The 17,822-nt window shown below is 39.8% G+C and overlaps 1 protein-coding gene across 1 annotated transcript in view; it reads left to right on the forward strand.

The window, feature by feature from the left end:
- dock11 (dedicator of cytokinesis 11) overlaps window positions 1-17,822 on the forward strand; it is an 81,243-nt gene that overhangs the window by 1,766 nt on the left and 61,655 nt on the right. The window contains exons 2-8 of the mRNA XM_088346870.1: window positions 4,850-4,966; window positions 8,709-8,798; window positions 10,066-10,148; window positions 10,239-10,305; window positions 13,298-13,393; window positions 13,477-13,611; window positions 15,398-15,581. Coding sequence (XP_088202996.1) covers window positions 4,850-4,966; window positions 8,709-8,798; window positions 10,066-10,148; window positions 10,239-10,305; window positions 13,298-13,393; window positions 13,477-13,611; window positions 15,398-15,581 — 772 coding nt within the window. The remainder of the gene's footprint in view (window positions 1-4,849; window positions 4,967-8,708; window positions 8,799-10,065; window positions 10,149-10,238; window positions 10,306-13,297; window positions 13,394-13,476; window positions 13,612-15,397; window positions 15,582-17,822) is intronic.

A 17,822-nucleotide genomic window follows, 5' to 3' on the forward strand; every position in this document is an offset into this window, starting at 1 on the left:
ATCTTCAGTGTTGTTCTGGCCTGAGAGCATGGCATGCGTTTCTGGTAGAAGATGCTTAGTCAACAAAACCAAAAGTACAGAGTCAGCTTTTTTGTGTTTTTTCACATCTAGGGTAACCTACCTGACTGCTAGCAAAATATGGTGGTCATAGCCTAACTTCTTCCCCGTTTTCTTCGGTGGACAGACAGACAAACAGCCAAACAAACAGATATACATTCCTAAATCCCAAACAAAAACATCACCATCTCGCTTTGCTTGCGAGTGATGATTATGCATGCAGACATCTACATTAACATGTTCTGTCATCTAATATTAGCCCATTTAATCAAAAAGTTTTTGAAATATTTGGAAATAAAATAAAGTCATGTAATTCCCCTTTAAGACACTAAATTTGAATTGAATACGTCAAGAGTCAAGAGAGCTAGCTCAAAAGTTCTTTTTTTGCATATAATTTGAAGAATATGCGCTGCAGGGATCTTTTGTGTCCTGTAATATATATCTGTTATCTTGCATTGATGGAATTTTGTCCTTAGCATTGTTGGTACTTTTCCTTACTTTATTGCTTTAATATTGTCATGCAATTATCGAATTTTGCCAGTACTGGTATTGAATTCCATTACTGTTGCCAGTTAACACACCCTAGGGACAATTTGGACCGGACAATTAACCTGACATGCATGTTTTTGGAATGTGGGAAGAAACCGGAGTGCCCGTGGGAAACCCACGCTGGCACGGGGAGAACATGCAAACTCCACACGGAGAGGCTGCGGTGGGGCTGTTTGCTACCCACCCAGCTGCCGTGCCGCCCTAATATATGTATATATATATGTATGCATATATAATTGCTATGTAACATTGTCGGTCTGTTGGGAATATCAATCCAACAAAACTGTCAGGAAATTTACTTTTAGTGAACTTATTCTCATCAAATAAGGAAATCTTTAAATGTTTGGGGGTTTTAAGTTAAAGCAGATACTTTTTTCATCCTTGTGAATTTGACAGAATATGGAAGTGCAATTGCCTTATGCGCGGTCCCTTCTTGAAGTTTCTTCATTTCTCTCATGCTGAGATTTTTATATTTTTCCTTGTCCTCATGTAGGTTTTAAATCAGGATGGTGTAATAGTAGTCTGTGGTCTGTGCAGCCCTTTGAGACTCTTTGTTATCAAGGGGTGTACAAACAAACATGACTTTTGTTCATATGTTGGCCTGGAGAGGGATTGGTGCCACCAGGCTGTACTTACCCAAGACACACCAGAGGAAATGGTGCTCTATGACCCTTGTGGTTAAGGGATACAACCAACCAACAATATATGAGATAAGGGGTGATATTTATTAAGTTATCTTCGTCCCACTCCCTTTTAGGCATTCTGTTATTATTTAAGTTGTATTTACATATGCCACAAGGAATGTAAAGGCTCGAGACAAATGAATGAATGAATGAATGGATGAAATTACATGTATAGTCAAGTCAAGTCAAGTCATTTTTATTTGTATAGCCCTAAATCACGAAGAGTCTCAAAGGGCTTCACAGATTGTTACACTATATTACACAAACTATTTTCAACCGACAAGAGGAGTAGGTTATTCGTATGCAATGGAGTAGAAGTGAGTTTTAAGTTTAGATTTAAACATTTCCACTGAGGTTGCAGATCGAATCATATAGCCAGCTATTTGCTTAAAGTGCAGTCCACAAGAAGAGACACCAAGGAAAAGAGAGGCACATCTGAATTAGTCTCACTTTTTGGACCATTTTTAAACAGATATTATCGTATGATTTTAATTTTCATTTGGCATGCCCGATTATAAAGCCTAATGAGCTGCTTGTGGCACGCAGGCCATAGTTTGCCCACCCACGCAGTAGAACAAAATATAAACAAAAATCATTACATTATAGCCACATGTGTAGAATCATTGTACAAAGTGTGTTTGAAATGTTCCAGAAAATGAAATCCAGACTGTATTTTACCTGATGTAACAAATGAAAATCTGCCTTTATTTCTATGTTGTGCTGCTGTTGTTCATTTACTGACACACTCCTAGGCTTGTCGGGGCAGGCGTTTGTTTTTTAGGCACATGCCGCAACTTCTCCAGAATTTCCTGATATCGTCTTCAGACACAATATATCCTTTACAAGTCGATTCCTACGCGTGACTGGTTTATATAAATTCAAGCGAGCGTAGGAAAAGTCTGTGTTGACGTCTCAACCCTCCTCCCCCCTGGCCTCTTGTGTGAAACATGATCCGGCCCACTAGTGTCGCTCCAAGCTGGCCCGTGACTTGTGGCTCTGCGGTGGAGCGTGTTGCACATGACAGGAAGGAGAACTGCTACTTTTGGGTATGAGCGTGTGCACCGACTTCAGCAGACTCCCGCTGTAAAACTTGCCTCATGTGGCAAAGCTCGCGAGCGGAAAGGCGAGGATTCGTACGGCTTTTTTAACATAGCTGTCTTAAGCTTTTCTGACCAAAATTGATGGTGGAATTTGAGGAAATGTTCTCATCCGACACTTTATGGACCGAGACGCTGCAGATTTTAAAGTTGGGGAGTGTTGTTTGAGGTGTCCTTAAAAGTTGAAAGTTAAATATTTTCTCTATTGACTCATTACCAGCTCAGTAGCCTAGATGGTAAGGCGCCCGCTTTGAGACTGGGAGGTTCGGGTTCGCGCCCCGGCCGAGTCATTCCTAAGACTTAAAAAGTGGTCGGCGGCGCCCTCTGTTGGCTGCGGCTGCATCGGCTCGCTACAACGGGTCGGGTGCAATCGACATTTCGTTCTGTGTACATTGTTACACAGAATGACAATACAAGGAAATTATTATTATTATTATTATTATTATTAAGTGCCATAATGTATAAATACACTTTGTCCCTGGGTGCCAAAATGGAAAAATACATATTTTTTTATTTTTGTTTTATTTTAAACGACTTTAAAGGCTTTGACACTGCTGATCAGTAAGTATCAAACCTCTGGGAATGATTTCAGTATGATAAATTACCACAAGATGTCGGGAATGACTTTGATCAGATCTCAAGAACCCCCCATTTCCTTGTGTTGCTTTGCTTCCTCTATCCAGCAATTGAGAACATGTGGGTGGCCCCAGAGTTACCGAAATCATGTGATCACGTCGGGCAATGAGAAGTTCTTTCGTAAACCATGCATTAGTTCAGTGTTCTTGCAATAAAATGATGTTTTGTAAACAAAGTGCCCTTGTGGATATGGAATGCATTGTTTAGATATTGGTATGCAAATGCAAAGAGAAGCACCAGAGTGAAAGTTCTGTTTGAAATGCATCCTTTCACACAAAGCTGTTTTTCTCAGACATTTTCTTGGAAATGAGTATTTTCAAGAAACTTAGCAATGTTCATCTGTGGTTTACTAAACAATGGTGAGTTATAGATATGTATGTATGCCTATATAACTAGAGAACAGAATTTTCTGTAGACCTTAAAAAATGAGTCAAATTGGCTAGTATCTCCACTTCCCATTTGAAAGAAATGTCTAACCCCTACCTATTGAATGAGTTAAGTATGTGTAAAACATTGGCCAACTTGGTTAAAAAAATGCTTTAGGGCTGCAACAAACGATTATTTTAATCATCGATGAATTGGTTGATTACTCTTTCGATTAATCGATGAATTGAATTTTTCAAAAAACACATTTTTAATTTCTACCCATATTAGAATATTTTAGTTTTGTACAGATGAAAAAATAGTGCACAACAGAATATTCCATAATATAGAACAATGAAAAAACCCAAGTATTTGACACATATCTTAAACAAAATTGAAGAAAGTGCAATTTTTATGTGTAGCAAAATATTAATCAGTCAAAAATATAACAGAAATATAAACCCGCTTTTAAAACTGTTGTCAACAAATTTAGATTTTGGGTTACATCTTAAAATATGATCAACATTCCCAATGTGCAAAAAATATACAATATGCCTAAAAGGTATGGGTTGAGCTGAACATGTCATAATTCTTCTTCTTTTCACTTTATATATTTTATTAATTGATAATATTTTTTGTCTGTAATTCTGCAGCACTTTCTGTTTCTTTAACTCTTTAGTGTTTGACTGTTTCATGGCAATTTTGTGTGTAATGCTCAATAATAAATGATTTAAAAGAAAAAAAGTAAGATACTTTATCAAAAACAAATTGTCTTAAGGCGCCCTCTTCTGATCAAAGTAATACTACAACTTTACAACTTCAAAACGCGATCCCCTTCTCTGCATTGATTTATGTGCTTAATAGCTCATATATTTCACTAAAAGACAAATTGATGAGGTAATTAGTTGCCAACGCTTTCAAATATAGATTTTAAACGATTTTATCGATTGGTTGTTGCAGCCCTTATCTGTTTTTATCTTACTTTTGGCAGAGCTGTTTGGGGCGTAAGAGGTTAGGTTCGAGGAATGGAGCTGGGGGGATTACTGGGTTGTGGATTACTGGACAGTAACATTGTGTTTGTTCCTGCATTTTTTTTTTTAAATTTTCTAATTGTCAGTGTCGCCTGAAAATAGGTTGATTAAGAAAAGGCCAGCTTCAAGGGGAGTCCGAATGCCAACCCAAAACCTAAGAAAGATAAAAAAAAGTTCATTCGAGCGTGTCTTAGAAATGCACGTACATGCACGCGCAACATGAATGAGCTGACTGAGGCCGTAATGACGACACAAGCTAGGAGATGGGAGCGGAGAGTAGCAAAGTTCTAAATTCCGTAAAGCCCCTTTAAAGAAAGCAAAGATGTTCATGCAAAACTCACAAAGTGGAAGCCAGAATACAAAAGTATCTTGTGTTGGATCATCTAAACTCCTGATCATGGCAAAAACAGTCTTGTCTTGTTTGCTTCTTCAGGAGCAGCCAAAGTTCATTGAGCCTTTAGACTACGAGGCCGTGGTGTTCCAGCGAAAGGCTCAGATCCACAGCGACCCCCAACGAGACCTGCTCCTCTGTCCTGTCGACGATGTATCGGTAATGTCTTTCTCTTTGTTTTACGAATCGGTTGGGGGCGGGGATTGAAATTGATTGGCTAATACAAATCCAATCCAAAGACTGAAGCAAAAACCTGTATCCAAATCCTAGTCATACTCCTTAGACCAGGGGTGTCAAACTCATTTTAACTCGGGGGGGGGGCCCACACGATAGAACAAACATTCTCTCGGGGGCGGACTACTAGATTAGAGCGAAAGAAAAAGAGAGACAAAGAATTAAGAAAAAGAGAGGGAGAGAAAAAGAGAGGGTGGTGACAAAGACGGAGAGAAATGGACAAAGAGAGAGATAAATAAGAGAATGTGAGAAACAAAATCGATAAAAATAGAAATAGTGAGAGAGGGGGAAAGAAAGAGATAAAGAAATAAATCCAAAGAGAAATTGAAAGCGAGAAAGAGCGAAGGATAAAAAAGAGGAGAGAAAAAGAGAATGGTAGAAGGAGAGAAGGGGAAAGCAAGAGTGAAAGTAAATAGCGTGAAAAGGAAGAGAGCAAAAAAGGTAAAAAGACACAGAGAGAGAGAAAGAGACAGAGTAACAAAGCAAGAAAAAAAGAGACAGCAAGAGATAAAGAATGAGAGAAAAAGGGAGGTAGAGAGAGCGTGAGAAATGGGTTTGGCAACATCAAGTGGACATATTTCAACCTGCAAGGGATCCCAGTTCGAATCCCGGCTTGTCCGTGTTACATGTTGAAGTGTCCTTGGGTAAGACACTGAACCCCTAACACCCCCAATAAGTAGGTTAGCGCCTTACATGGCTGCAAGGCCGCTATTGGGAAATGTGGAGCACATTGTAAAGCGCTTTGGGAAGTCATTGACTTGAAAAGCGCTATATAAATGCAGATCATTTCATTTTCATTTCATTTCATTCAACCCCTTAGTGGGCCTGATCCGGCCCACGGGCCGCCTGTTTGACACCCCTGCCCTAGACTATCTCCAACTAGATACATTTTCTTTCAAAGTCCAATCACTTTGTTCAGACTAATATTGAATGTGTGAAACACGGATTACAGTGATCCCTTGTTTATTGTGGGGGTTACAGACCAAAAATAGTCCAAATCCATAGAACAAACAATTTTTACTAGCCCAAGCATCCCTTTAATGAATAAACATACTAAATACTGTCCCTGAGAACATTTATTTATTTTAGGACCCATTCCTTCTCTATTAAAATCCGTTTATCCAATCAGAATGCAGAATACAATGCATGATGAAAATCCACGAAACAGCCAAGCCGTGGAAGGTGAACCGCGTTATAGCGAGGGATCACTGTATAAGCAAAACCCAATCTCTCAGGTGGCGGCCATTTTGCCTCATATTGTCGACTGAAAACAACAACAAAGTTGCTTAAGGCTCAGACGAATCACGGCTCCCGTTTTCTCACACTGAGCCATTGTCGTGACCTTTCCCCGTGACCGTATTTTGGTTTTAGTAGACGGCATATGAGAAAATGTCCGCCTCCTCAGAACAATAAAAACAAGTGAATTTAGTACAGGGATGTCAAACTCAGTTTGGCGCTGGTGCTGGATCCAGACTTTCTGTTCTGAGGCGGGCTACATCAGTAAAATATCAACTTTAAATTGTTAGCTTTGTTTTTCACTACTATGCTTTATTATTCAGCCAACCTTAGTTACCTATCCCACCTATTATAATCATGGATGACAAAGGATCACATTAATTCTCAAACAATAGGGAAGAAGATTCTCATGTTTGGCTTTGAAGGTGTTAACCGGTTTCTTTTAACAGTTTAGTGAATGCAGTTTTGCACCTGAACCAACTTGCCATGCTATACAAACTCCTACACTGCCTTCCACCGGTCGGAGAGAATATTTTGTATGCATTTTTAAAAAGATCAGAAAATTTGGATAGAAACAGCCTAGAAGCTTGCTTCTTTATTATCTTTACTCATATTCCATACATGAAGGTGTTAACGGGTTTCTTTTAACAGTTTAGTGAATGCAGTTTTGCACCTGAACCAACTTGCCATGCTATACAAACTCCTACACTGCCTTCCACCGGTCGGAGAGAATATTTTGTATGCATTTTTAAAAAGATCAGAAAATTTGGATAGAAACAGCCTAGAAGCTTGCTTCTTTATTATCTTTACTCATATTCCATACATGAAGGTGTTAACGGGTTTCTTTTAACAGTTTAGTGAATGCAGTTTTGCACCTGAACCAACTTGCCATGCTATACAAACTCCTACACTGCCTTCCACCGGTCGGAGAGAGTATTTTGTATGCATTTCTTAAAAAGATCAGAAAATTCTGATAGAAACAGCCTAGAAGCTTGCTTCTTTATTCTCTTTACTCATATTCCATACATGCAATATGAATAAGGTGTCTGTATAGACTAGTTTGGGTGCATATGTTAAATTCCTATTAAATTGAGCCTATCATTTATGGAAATACATTTCTATTTACACTAAAACACACTTCTATTCTATAGCTTATGAATGACCTATATTTCATGTTGACAATGTATGTGTATTGTGTGTTAATGTTACATCAATTTTAACCTGGTCATCCTTTTGATTTTTTTTAGATTTTATATTATACTTTAATTATTTTATTTTAATTTCATTGTTTTTTTAATGCATTGCAGCCTGGTCAGTTCAGAAGGGGGATTATCTCATTCCCTTCTCAAGGTTTCTTCATTTTCCTCATGTTGAGGTTTTTGAGTTTTTCCTTGCCCTCATGTAGGTTTTAGATCAGGGGATGGTATAATCACAATCTGCGGTCTGTGCAGCCCTCTGAGACTCCCTGTGATTAGAGTAGAATAGAATAGAATAGAATATACCTTTATTGTCATTGTTACAACATGGGATATATTGTGACAACGAAATTGGACGTGGCACTCCAGTTCCACATTTTACAGTAAGGATATAAGGAAAACAAAGAGATAAAGGAACAAAGAAGATGTTTGTACTGTCCTTGTTGTATAGGCTTTGTTTTCCTCCAGAAGGGGGTGTATGAGGGGGTGAGGGACAGACAGAGATGGGCGGATCCAACTTGATGTTTGATCTTACTGTACGCACGGTCCAGTGTTTTTTTCCGTAATCGCTCAGTCCATGTATTGAATGGATTTTGGAAGTACAGTCCTTAAACATGCCCGATTAAAGTCGCCGGCGACGATAAAAGCTCCGTTGGGGTGTGCAAGCTGCTGTTTATTGATAGCAGTGGGCAGGGGATTTAGCGCTAGGCTAACGTTAGCATCCGGTGGAACGTAAACAGCATGCACAATGACCACAGTTAGCTCTCTTGGTAGATAGAAGTGTCTACACGATACTGCTAGATTAAGGGTTATACAAATGAAAATGACTTGACTTGACTCATCCTGAGGTTTTTGAGTTTTTCCTTGCCCTCATGTAGGTTTTAGATCAGGGGATGGTGTAATAATAGTCTGTGGTCTGTAAAAGTCTATGGTCTCTGCAGCCCTTTGAGACTTCTTGTGATTAACAGCTATACAAATAAACATAACTAGACTTAAAATTTGTGATACCCAGCGTAGGATAGTACAATTATTGCATGTATATAGTACTTTTTGCTCCAATACTAATAACCAACATCCAATATTTCTTTTCAAGACCCGATTTTTCCAAACTCTCTCCAAAGGAAGCACATGTTTTCATTTATTTATGAAATGGCTTTTACAATCTCGTGCCGCTAACATGTTTTCCACTCTTTTTTTTCTTCTTTTACTGCGCGTGCACACGTGCTTCCATGCAGGAGTCCCACATTTCACGACAGAGGCGGACCATGGTTCCCTCTGTGCCGCAGAATGCAGAACAGGATGCCAAAAGTCTGTTTGCCAAAAAGGTACCACAATGCTTTGCTCGTAAAGTGCGTGTCAGTTAAAGGTCAGGGAGTTGAAGAGCACCGCTTGGGTTTGAGGTCCAAGCTTTATTACTTCTGCCAGGTTCTGCTAAACAGATCCGCCTTTTCTTGTCATCTGCTTGACAAAGAGCTATGGGACCTGGCTTTGGTTGAGGTTTCCTAAAATGTGTTTGGGGGAGGGGGAGGGGTATTCACTACAATGTCTCTGGTACAACATAAAGGAACAGTGTGTAATATCTGACAAGTAGATGTCGCTTTATTGTGTAGTGCAACTGAAACCGGGGGCTAAAGGGTAGAAGGGAGAATATAAACTACAAGGACACAAAGTGACCGAGAGGCATCATTTTTCTCACATTTTGGGCAAACCTTTCGTGAGAAAAGGAAAGAGAAATAAAGTAAAGGGAAAAAAAGAAAAAAGTAAAAGGAATCTTGCTAAAATGTAAAGAATAAAGGAAAAAAGCCAGTAAAAAGAAGTGAAGAAAGAAGGAAAAAACTAAAGTAATGAAGAAAAGAAAGAGAAAGAATCAAGAAATAAAGAAAATAAGAAAGAAAATAAGAAAAAAAGGAAGAGAAACAAAGATAACATGGAAAATGAAATGAAAAAAAAAGAGAGAAAAAGGAAACAAAAAAGGAAAAAATAAAACAAAGAAAGGAAAAGCATTAATAAAAGATGGAAAAAGCTGCCAGAGTTGTGTGAATGTAAAAAGAAAAAACGCTTACTCAAATTTGCATATTTGTCAGCAGATGTTTATTATCTAAAATAAATCCTAGTTTTTCGCTCATTATTATGTAAAATATGTTAATTTAGTCACCTTTATTCAGTATATCTGGAATCTGAACTGTAAAATATTGAATCTCTGTAACCATATTCAATAAGTCGAAAGTTTATCCGTCTCAGCAGTTATTTTATGATTCACAAGGTTTTTGTTTTTTGGTGGTACCCTTAGTAGCAAGATGGCAGACAATCATGTCAGTTCCCTCTAGATGAGCCTAATATTAGTTAAAACAAAATACAAATTCATCAACCTACCAGTATTTAAAAAAGTGCATGTTTAAATGATAGTTAATGTGTTTTTGCTTCCTTTAAATCAATATGTATATTTTTCTTATTAATGAAGTATTTAATTACGACTTGGAGTCGCTAAATAATACACACTATTCTAGGTCAGGACTGTGAATCTGAGTCCATTTATAGAATTTTCCTGCAATTCCATGCTGCTTAAATTCTTCTTGTTTTTGTGTCTGGAAGTGCATCAACATGTACAAGACGGACTGGCATGTCATCAACTACAAATATGAGGCTTATTCTGGTGACTTCCGCATGTTACCAAGGTAAGAGGGGGTTTAGGTGCAGAGTGGTGTTTATTTTTCTAGTACAGTTAAAGTGAAAGCTGACTGCTTCTTTTGGAAATCTTTACCTAGCAAAGGCTTGAAGGCGGACAAGCTCGCTGCTCACGTGTTTGAAGTGGATGAAGATGCTAAAGATGAGGTAGGAGAGCTTTTTTATTAATCGCGCATATATTCCAAAGGGTTCTCGAAATTTTGTGTTTTCATGGATAGAAAATTGCTTGAACTGTGGGTGAAGTGCTTGTAAATGCTTGAAAGTTTTGTGCAACATTTCTCAACAAGTCTGCTTAAAAATGACTCCGACACTGCTCCCTGGAGGCTTCGCTTTACCATCGCGTTTCTTCAATCCTTGTGTTTACCGGCAGCTGGTATTAGTTTTTATAGCATTGTCCTGTGAAGTGTCATTGCCCCTATGGGACAGGCGCATGCTACGCTATGAAATCTGTATTAGTGCAAGGATTTTGCATCAATTATGGACATTTATGACGGGGCCATGCAAAAAATAAAGGTAGCGTCTCCCGGTAGTAAATTATAACTGAAAATGTAAGCTACATGCTACTGTCATTTTTACCCAACACCTTTCCCATATAGTATTGTTCATATCTACAAATATACTTGCAAATCACTCAAGATCTAAAAATCATCCATCCATTATCTGCACCGCTTATCCTCAGTAGGGTCGCGGGGGTTCTGGAGCTCATCCAAGCTATTTTTGGGCAGTGGGCAGGGGACACGCTGAACTGGTTGCAGGCCAGGCGCAGGGCACAGAGAACTACACAACTCACTCGCTCATTCACACCTATGGACAATTTGGACTAGCCAATTAACCTGAGATGCACGTTTTTGGAATATGGGAGGAAACCCACGCAAGCACAGGGAGAACATGCAAACTCCACACAGGGGGGGCTGGAAGCTGGTTATGAACCCTGAACTTCCGCACTGTGGGGCTGCGCGCTAACCACCTAGCCGAGTTGCCACCCTATCTAAAAATCCTATGTTTTGATAAATGCACACACAAGATTTCAAAATCACACATGTAAATCACAGATATATTTTTGTGGCTCTGTGAAATACATGATTCACACTGGATTTCTTCTTTTAATGGTACTGGAGAAATTGGAAAATTGGCTTTGAAAGTCCTTAAAAAAGTGCTTGAATATGGCCCCGAAAAGGGTCTGCACATGAGCTTTTCCTTTGATGGGCGGTCCTATTCTGGAAGGCAATGCAAGCAACCACATTGAGCTAGATGTGCTCCGTTTATCTTCTATAAATAGCTGCTCTTATTGATCCTACCCCTGCTGACCCTCCGGCCAGATGGAAGTAGGTTCTTGGTTTTCAAGTGGAGGAAAATAAATGATGGTCTGTGGAGGAGATGGCAGGGCGGATGCACTGATTGCTCTGTTGCTTCGTGGAACTGCGTCATCGTGAGGGTTAGAATTACAAATCTTTATTGGCATTATGAACGTAATGATCCTTGTTTACTACAAGATTAGACATGGCATTCCAGGATAAACATGTAATAAAGAATGTGAGCATAAATAGGCAAAAATATTTACAAGGTAATGCTAGGAGAATGGCCGAAGTTGTAAGTGCATCAGGACATTAGTACAATTACATTTAGCATAAATGGATATTGCTATTGAGTGAATTTAATGGAGCTGAAACCGTCATTTGATACCATGTTGTCGATATTACTACTGACAACTGTCGCGACTCCCAATACCTGCAAATAAAGCTGAGTATCTGCCCAATACAATACCGGGAATCAGTACTCACCCATACCCAATGAAAATATTTTAATTTCAATTGGAGTAGTGGCTCCGCAAGAAGCATATCAAGGTTCTAGCATGGCCCAGACCTGAACCCAATCGAAAATCTTTGGGGAGCCTCAAACTCCGTGTTTCTCAGAGACAGCCCAGAAACCTGACTGATCTAGAAAGATCTGTTTGCAGGAGTGGGCCAAGGTCCCTACTGCAGTGTGTGCAAACCTGGTGAAAAACTACAGGAAATGTTTGACCTCTGTAATAGCAAACAAAAGCTACTGTACCAAATATTAACATTCATTTTCTCAGGTGTTCAAATACTTATTTGCAGCTCTATCACACAAATAAATTGTTAAAAAATCATGCATTGTGATTTCTGGATTTTTCTTTTTAGTTTATCTCTCTCACAGTGGGCATGCACCTACGATCAAAATTTCAGACCCCTCCATGATTTCGAAGTGGGGGAAATAGCAAAATCGCAGGGTGTTCGAAGTACTAATTTTCTTTACTGTTCATCTGATCATTGTCATTTTTACAATTTTAAAACAATGTACAGTGGAACCTCGGTTCTCGACCATAATCTTTGTACGAAAACCGATTTGGTCAATCACCAAAGTCGTTTTTTCCCATTAAAAGTAATGTAAAATTGTTTTAATCCGTTCCAACACCCTAAATGTTTACCACGAAAGTAAACCTGAAGCTAACCCAGGCTAATCGTACGTTCGCGTTAGCGTAATCTTCCGTACAAAAGATTACGCTAACATGAACCTGTAAAAATAAAAAAAAATCAGGTCGTTTACACGTCATTTAGCACCCGGGTCTCCACAACAAGTGGTGAGCAGTTAAAGGATAAAGAAAAGAATTATGAGTAGGATTTCTTACTTTGGCGGTTGTCTGCAGGAAGCCATGCTGTATTCCTGAAAGAAGGGAAACTCGCACACCTTCTTCATATTTTGCTATTATTTCTTTCTTAAATGCAATAGTTGTACGCACTACTCCTCTTTTTTCACCTGTAGCAACTTTGCTGCTTGCACCAACCTTCTTCTGAGGCATAATTAGAAGTTAAAACACTCCCATCACCGCTTTTGAAAAACGAAAGCAGAGAAGGAGTGCGCGTTGCCGTGACAACAGTTCTTCACGAGGTGTTGGGGCAATCTACACTCGTACGCCGCTCAGCATCGCCCCTAGCGTACCGGCGTTCGAACTCCCGATTTTTTTGAACGAAAAGCGAATTTCTCGATATTTTTGGTCGAGAACCGATTTGTTCGAACCGAGAGGAATTTGAAAACCGAGGTTCCACTGTATTGAAAAACAAGAATGAGATTCAAGATGAGAATACGAGCGACAATACTCTTCCTTTGTTTTTGTCAGGACACGTCATCGTTGTGTTCCCAGAGGGGCGGCATCATGAAGCAGGGCTGGCTGCAGAAAGCCAACATTAACAGTAGCCTGTCCGTCTCCATGAGGGTGACTCATCCATGCCATTCACGCACAAAACCACAGCAGACCTTCTGCTATAATAACAATAATCATCATTGTCATCATTGCAGGTATTTAAGAGGAGATACTTCTACCTGTCCCAGCTCCCAGACGGTTCCTACATCCTCAACTCGTACAAAGATGAGAAACACTGCAAGGAGACCAAAGGCTCCATTTATTTGGATTCATGCATTGATGTCATTCAGGTAGATGGTTGAGATTTAAGACTGAAGCATCTGATAGATTTCAATGCAAGGGTGATAAAGTCTTCTCGTCACGTGTGCTGCCAAAAAAGCTTTTTGTTAGATGAGCCTACTCAAAAGATGGATGGAAGGAAACTCGCTCGGTTTAATTGCTCTGACTTGAAATCTTATAATTGAATGAAAGCCACATCTTTCATTCTACCTGTCACTAATTTCAGTTTGTGAATCTAGTCCTGTCCAAAATACAGTAATCCCTCGGGTATTGCGGTTAATGGGGACCAGAACCGCCTGCGACGTGTGAAAATCCTCAAAGAAGCAACCCCCAAGAGCGAAACTTACGTCAAGATGACGTCTTTACCGACTGAGAGTATACGACTGTAACAAAATAACAACTATAGATTTACAATTAAACCACAGAATACTAAATTGCAGTTCAATGAATGGTCTTAATTGTCTTTATACAAAAGTACAGACGCTGCTCTACTTACGGACGAGATAGGTTACGGACGATCGTTCTTAAATTGAATTTGTAAGTTGCTTCAGTGCTATATTTTGTATGTTAAAGGCTTGTCTAAGTAACCTGTATTGTCTTGTACTAAAAACTAAACATTCCATACAATTATATGCTCTATAAAGATAAATAAAGTTGAGTTTAACTTACTGTTGGGAAATGCGCTTCAAGAGGTTCTCCTCCGTGGTGAAAACCATTTTCTCAACCGCATCAAGCTTTCTTATTCCGCTTTTATTTCAAATGAAACGGCTCGCCTCTTCCTTACATTTTACACCAACTGTATTGAATGGATGCACGGGATATTGAACAATAAGAACGTCAAAGTTCTTAGCGCGCTAGCGATACAGTACACGATTTTATGATTACACACGAACCAGGAAGTAGAAGCCTGATTTCTTCTTTGGGGTGGATGCTGGGTGACCACTCAAAGCACCACGCGGCGAGAGAAGCACTACAGTACTGTCCTCTACTCGAGAAAAGGTGCACGCAATACAAAATCTAACTTGCAGCAATGTCTGGATATTTTTTGACATCCCGAATTTCCTTTTTTCGCATATACCGTTTTACGTTATTCGAATCGTCATAAGTAGGGGAGCGTCTACTACAAAATAGGAAGCCTTCTCCTTTCAGTGTAATAAAGCAATTCACAGAGTGTCTGGCTAGCTGCAAGCATGCATCGGGTATCCCTGGACTGAGCCAGGTACCCGCGGTGATTAAAATCTGACCTGAATGTTGCAGTCAATTACGAACGAGTTGTACCTCCAGGTCATCCGTTTCACGGGTAATGGATCTGGCGTCGGTGAGATACAGTACTGGCAGGGGTAACTTGGGAGAGTTGTCACGTAACTTAGTCTGTTCCCGAACCCCGATAAAAATCCACGGAGCACCCGCCTGTGATCACCATTTTCGCTCTTCGGACTTTTCTCAGAGTCTGATTTAACTGATGAATTTATTTTCATTGTAACAAGGCGCTAAAGGCTAGCTGTCGCCATGCCAGGCAGTTTGTTTTGGTGGCAACATTGACTTGTGCGCCTGCCCTGCTGTTAGGCTGGTGTAGGGTGTCAGTGAATCACAGTCGCGCACACCCAACACACGCACACATAAAACCTGCCCCGTGATCGTATTTGCTGTCTGCTGCAGAGGACAATGCACAATACGTGAATATCCATAACAATGAAGATAATTCAATTCGAAATTCCCGGAGCCGTGAACCAGCGCCAACCGATGCGCGAAGTAGCAAGGGATTACTGTATATCTAGATCTCTCTCTTTTTTCCAGAGCCCTAAAATGCGGCGGAATGGTTTTGAGCTAAAGATGCAGGAGCGTTACAGTCACTTTCTGGCGGCCGACAGTGAAGCAGAGATGGAGGAATGGGTGGCGACGCTCAAACAGGCTCTGCAGAACAGTACTGAAGCCTGCCAGGAGAGGAGGAACGGAGGCGAGAGTCTGGACGGCTCATTGGGTAAGACAACAGAAATCCAAGAAATGAGACTGCAACTTGATTGTGAGATTTTCTCCCTCAAGGAGGTTTTTATCCATCCATCCATCCATCCATCCATTATCTGCACTGCTTATCCTCAGTAGAGTCGCGGGGGTGCTGGAGTCCATCCCAGCTATCTTCGGGCAGTGGGCAGGGGACACCCTGAACTGGTTGCCAGCCAATCACAGGGCACACAGAGACAGACAATTCACTCGCTTATTCACACCTAGGGACAATTTGAACTGGCCAATCAACCTGACATGCATGTTTTTGGAATGTGGGTGGAAACCGGAGTGCCCGCAGGAAACCCACGCAACCATGGGGAGAACATGCAAACTCCACACAGGAGGTTCGATCTCATGACCTCAGAACTGTGCCGCACACACGCTAACCACTGTGCCGCCGTGCTAGAAGGTTTTTAATTCATATCTATTATGCCTGGGCAATAAAAATACATTCGATTAATTCATCATTCTATCAATCAACTCTTTGAAAATTGAATGCAACTTAAAATCGAGCTTAGGAATTTAGAAGTCAAATATAAGTTACTCAAAATGGTGTTGATTATTAAGGGTAAGGTGCGTCATTTGAGGTGCCCTTAAAACAATGAAAATTAAATCTTTTCTCTATTAAGTATGTGTTTACAATGCTCAACTGAGTTCAAATTGCCTTTATGTTGTTTTTCCCTGTGTTGCCTATCCTACTTTTAGCAAAGCTGTTCTGGGTGAAACACATTAGGAAGGAGGAATAATGCAAGGGCGGGGGTGTTGAGTGATTTTGTGCTCGTCCCCGTGTGTTTTTTTTTGTCTGTTTCTATTTATTACTGTAGCATGAAAATGGTGAAAGTAAGAACAGGCTTCTTTCAAGTACGGTCCAAACACCAACCCAAACTCCAAGAAAGATGAAAAAGAAGACTATTTTAGCGCATCTTAGAATTTCACATGCTTGCACGAGCATCATAAGAAGTTTGACAGAGGCGGCAATTATGACACTAGCGCTGAAACCACTACGAAGTAAGTTCCGAATTCCGTTAAGTACCAACTGATAAATTGTGACATTAGGGCAACTTAGGCACAACCAATGGGTACCTATTTGTATTTTTGACACAAGCGTGCTCGTTTTCTTAAGATAACCTAATTTCGTCTGAAAATTTTGCTCCTGATAGTTGTTTTTTTTTTTATCACAATGTTTTGAAATAAATGTGTTAGACTGGTTTAATTTTTTTGAAAACAGATTCAAATCAAAATTGTCTGATGACTATAGTGCCCATCCCTAATGTATTAGTCTTGTTTTTCATAGTGTTTTCTATTATAGGTTGTCTTATTCTAAAATAAAGACGGATGAGGAAAGATCTTTACCTGTGACTTAGATAGTGAAGGCATGATTAGTTGTTAGGAATCTAAATCTTTTTAACTCTCTGCCGCCATCTCCTGGCTAAAAGTCATGATTGCAGCCTTAGTCAGGTCATTCATGATGCGCGTGTCAGTGCATGCATTTCTGAGATGTGCTGGGATAAACTTGTATTATTTTTTTTTTTTTCTTGGGGTTTTTGGTTGGCATTTGGAATATACTAAAATAAGCCTCTTCTTACTTTCACCATTTTTATTCTACACTAACAAATACAATGAATCAAAAAACAGGGACAAGCATACATTTACTCTCCACTGATCCCCTTATTTCTCCTACCTGATTTTTTCCGCTGCTCACACAGCTTTAAAATAAAAACAGATTGGCGCTTTGGAAAAAATATAAGGGCTCTTTGAACTCAGTTGGGCATTGTCAGAATATACTGAGTAGAGAAAATAGGGCACTTCAAACAACGCAGCCCACCTTTAACTGAGCCCTGAGTCAAGTCATGTTTATTTGTGACGTCCTTAATCACAAGGAGTCTTAAAGGGCTGCACAGACCACAGATGATTGCAATCCACAGACTATTATTACACCATCCCCTGATCTAAAACCTACAAGAGGGCAAGGGAAAACTCAAAAGCCTCAATGTGAGAAAATGAAGAAACCTTTAGAAGGCACGTGAGGTAATCCCCCTTACAGGATGACCAGGCTGCAATGGATGTTGTAATAACAATTAATAAACAGATATCATCAACAGGATGTATAGGTCATTCATAAGCTATAGAATAGAAGTGTGTTTTAAGCTTAGATTTAAGCAGTTCCACTGAGTTTGCAGATGGAATCTCAGGAGGAAGAGCATTCCACATCACCGGG

The sequence above is a fragment of the Urocampus carinirostris genome, chromosome 11, assembly GCF_059441175.1.
Source record: "Urocampus carinirostris isolate Australia breed hairy pipefish chromosome 11, RoL_Ucar_1.0, whole genome shotgun sequence".
Taxonomy (NCBI): Eukaryota; Metazoa; Chordata; class Actinopteri; order Syngnathiformes; family Syngnathidae; genus Urocampus; species Urocampus carinirostris.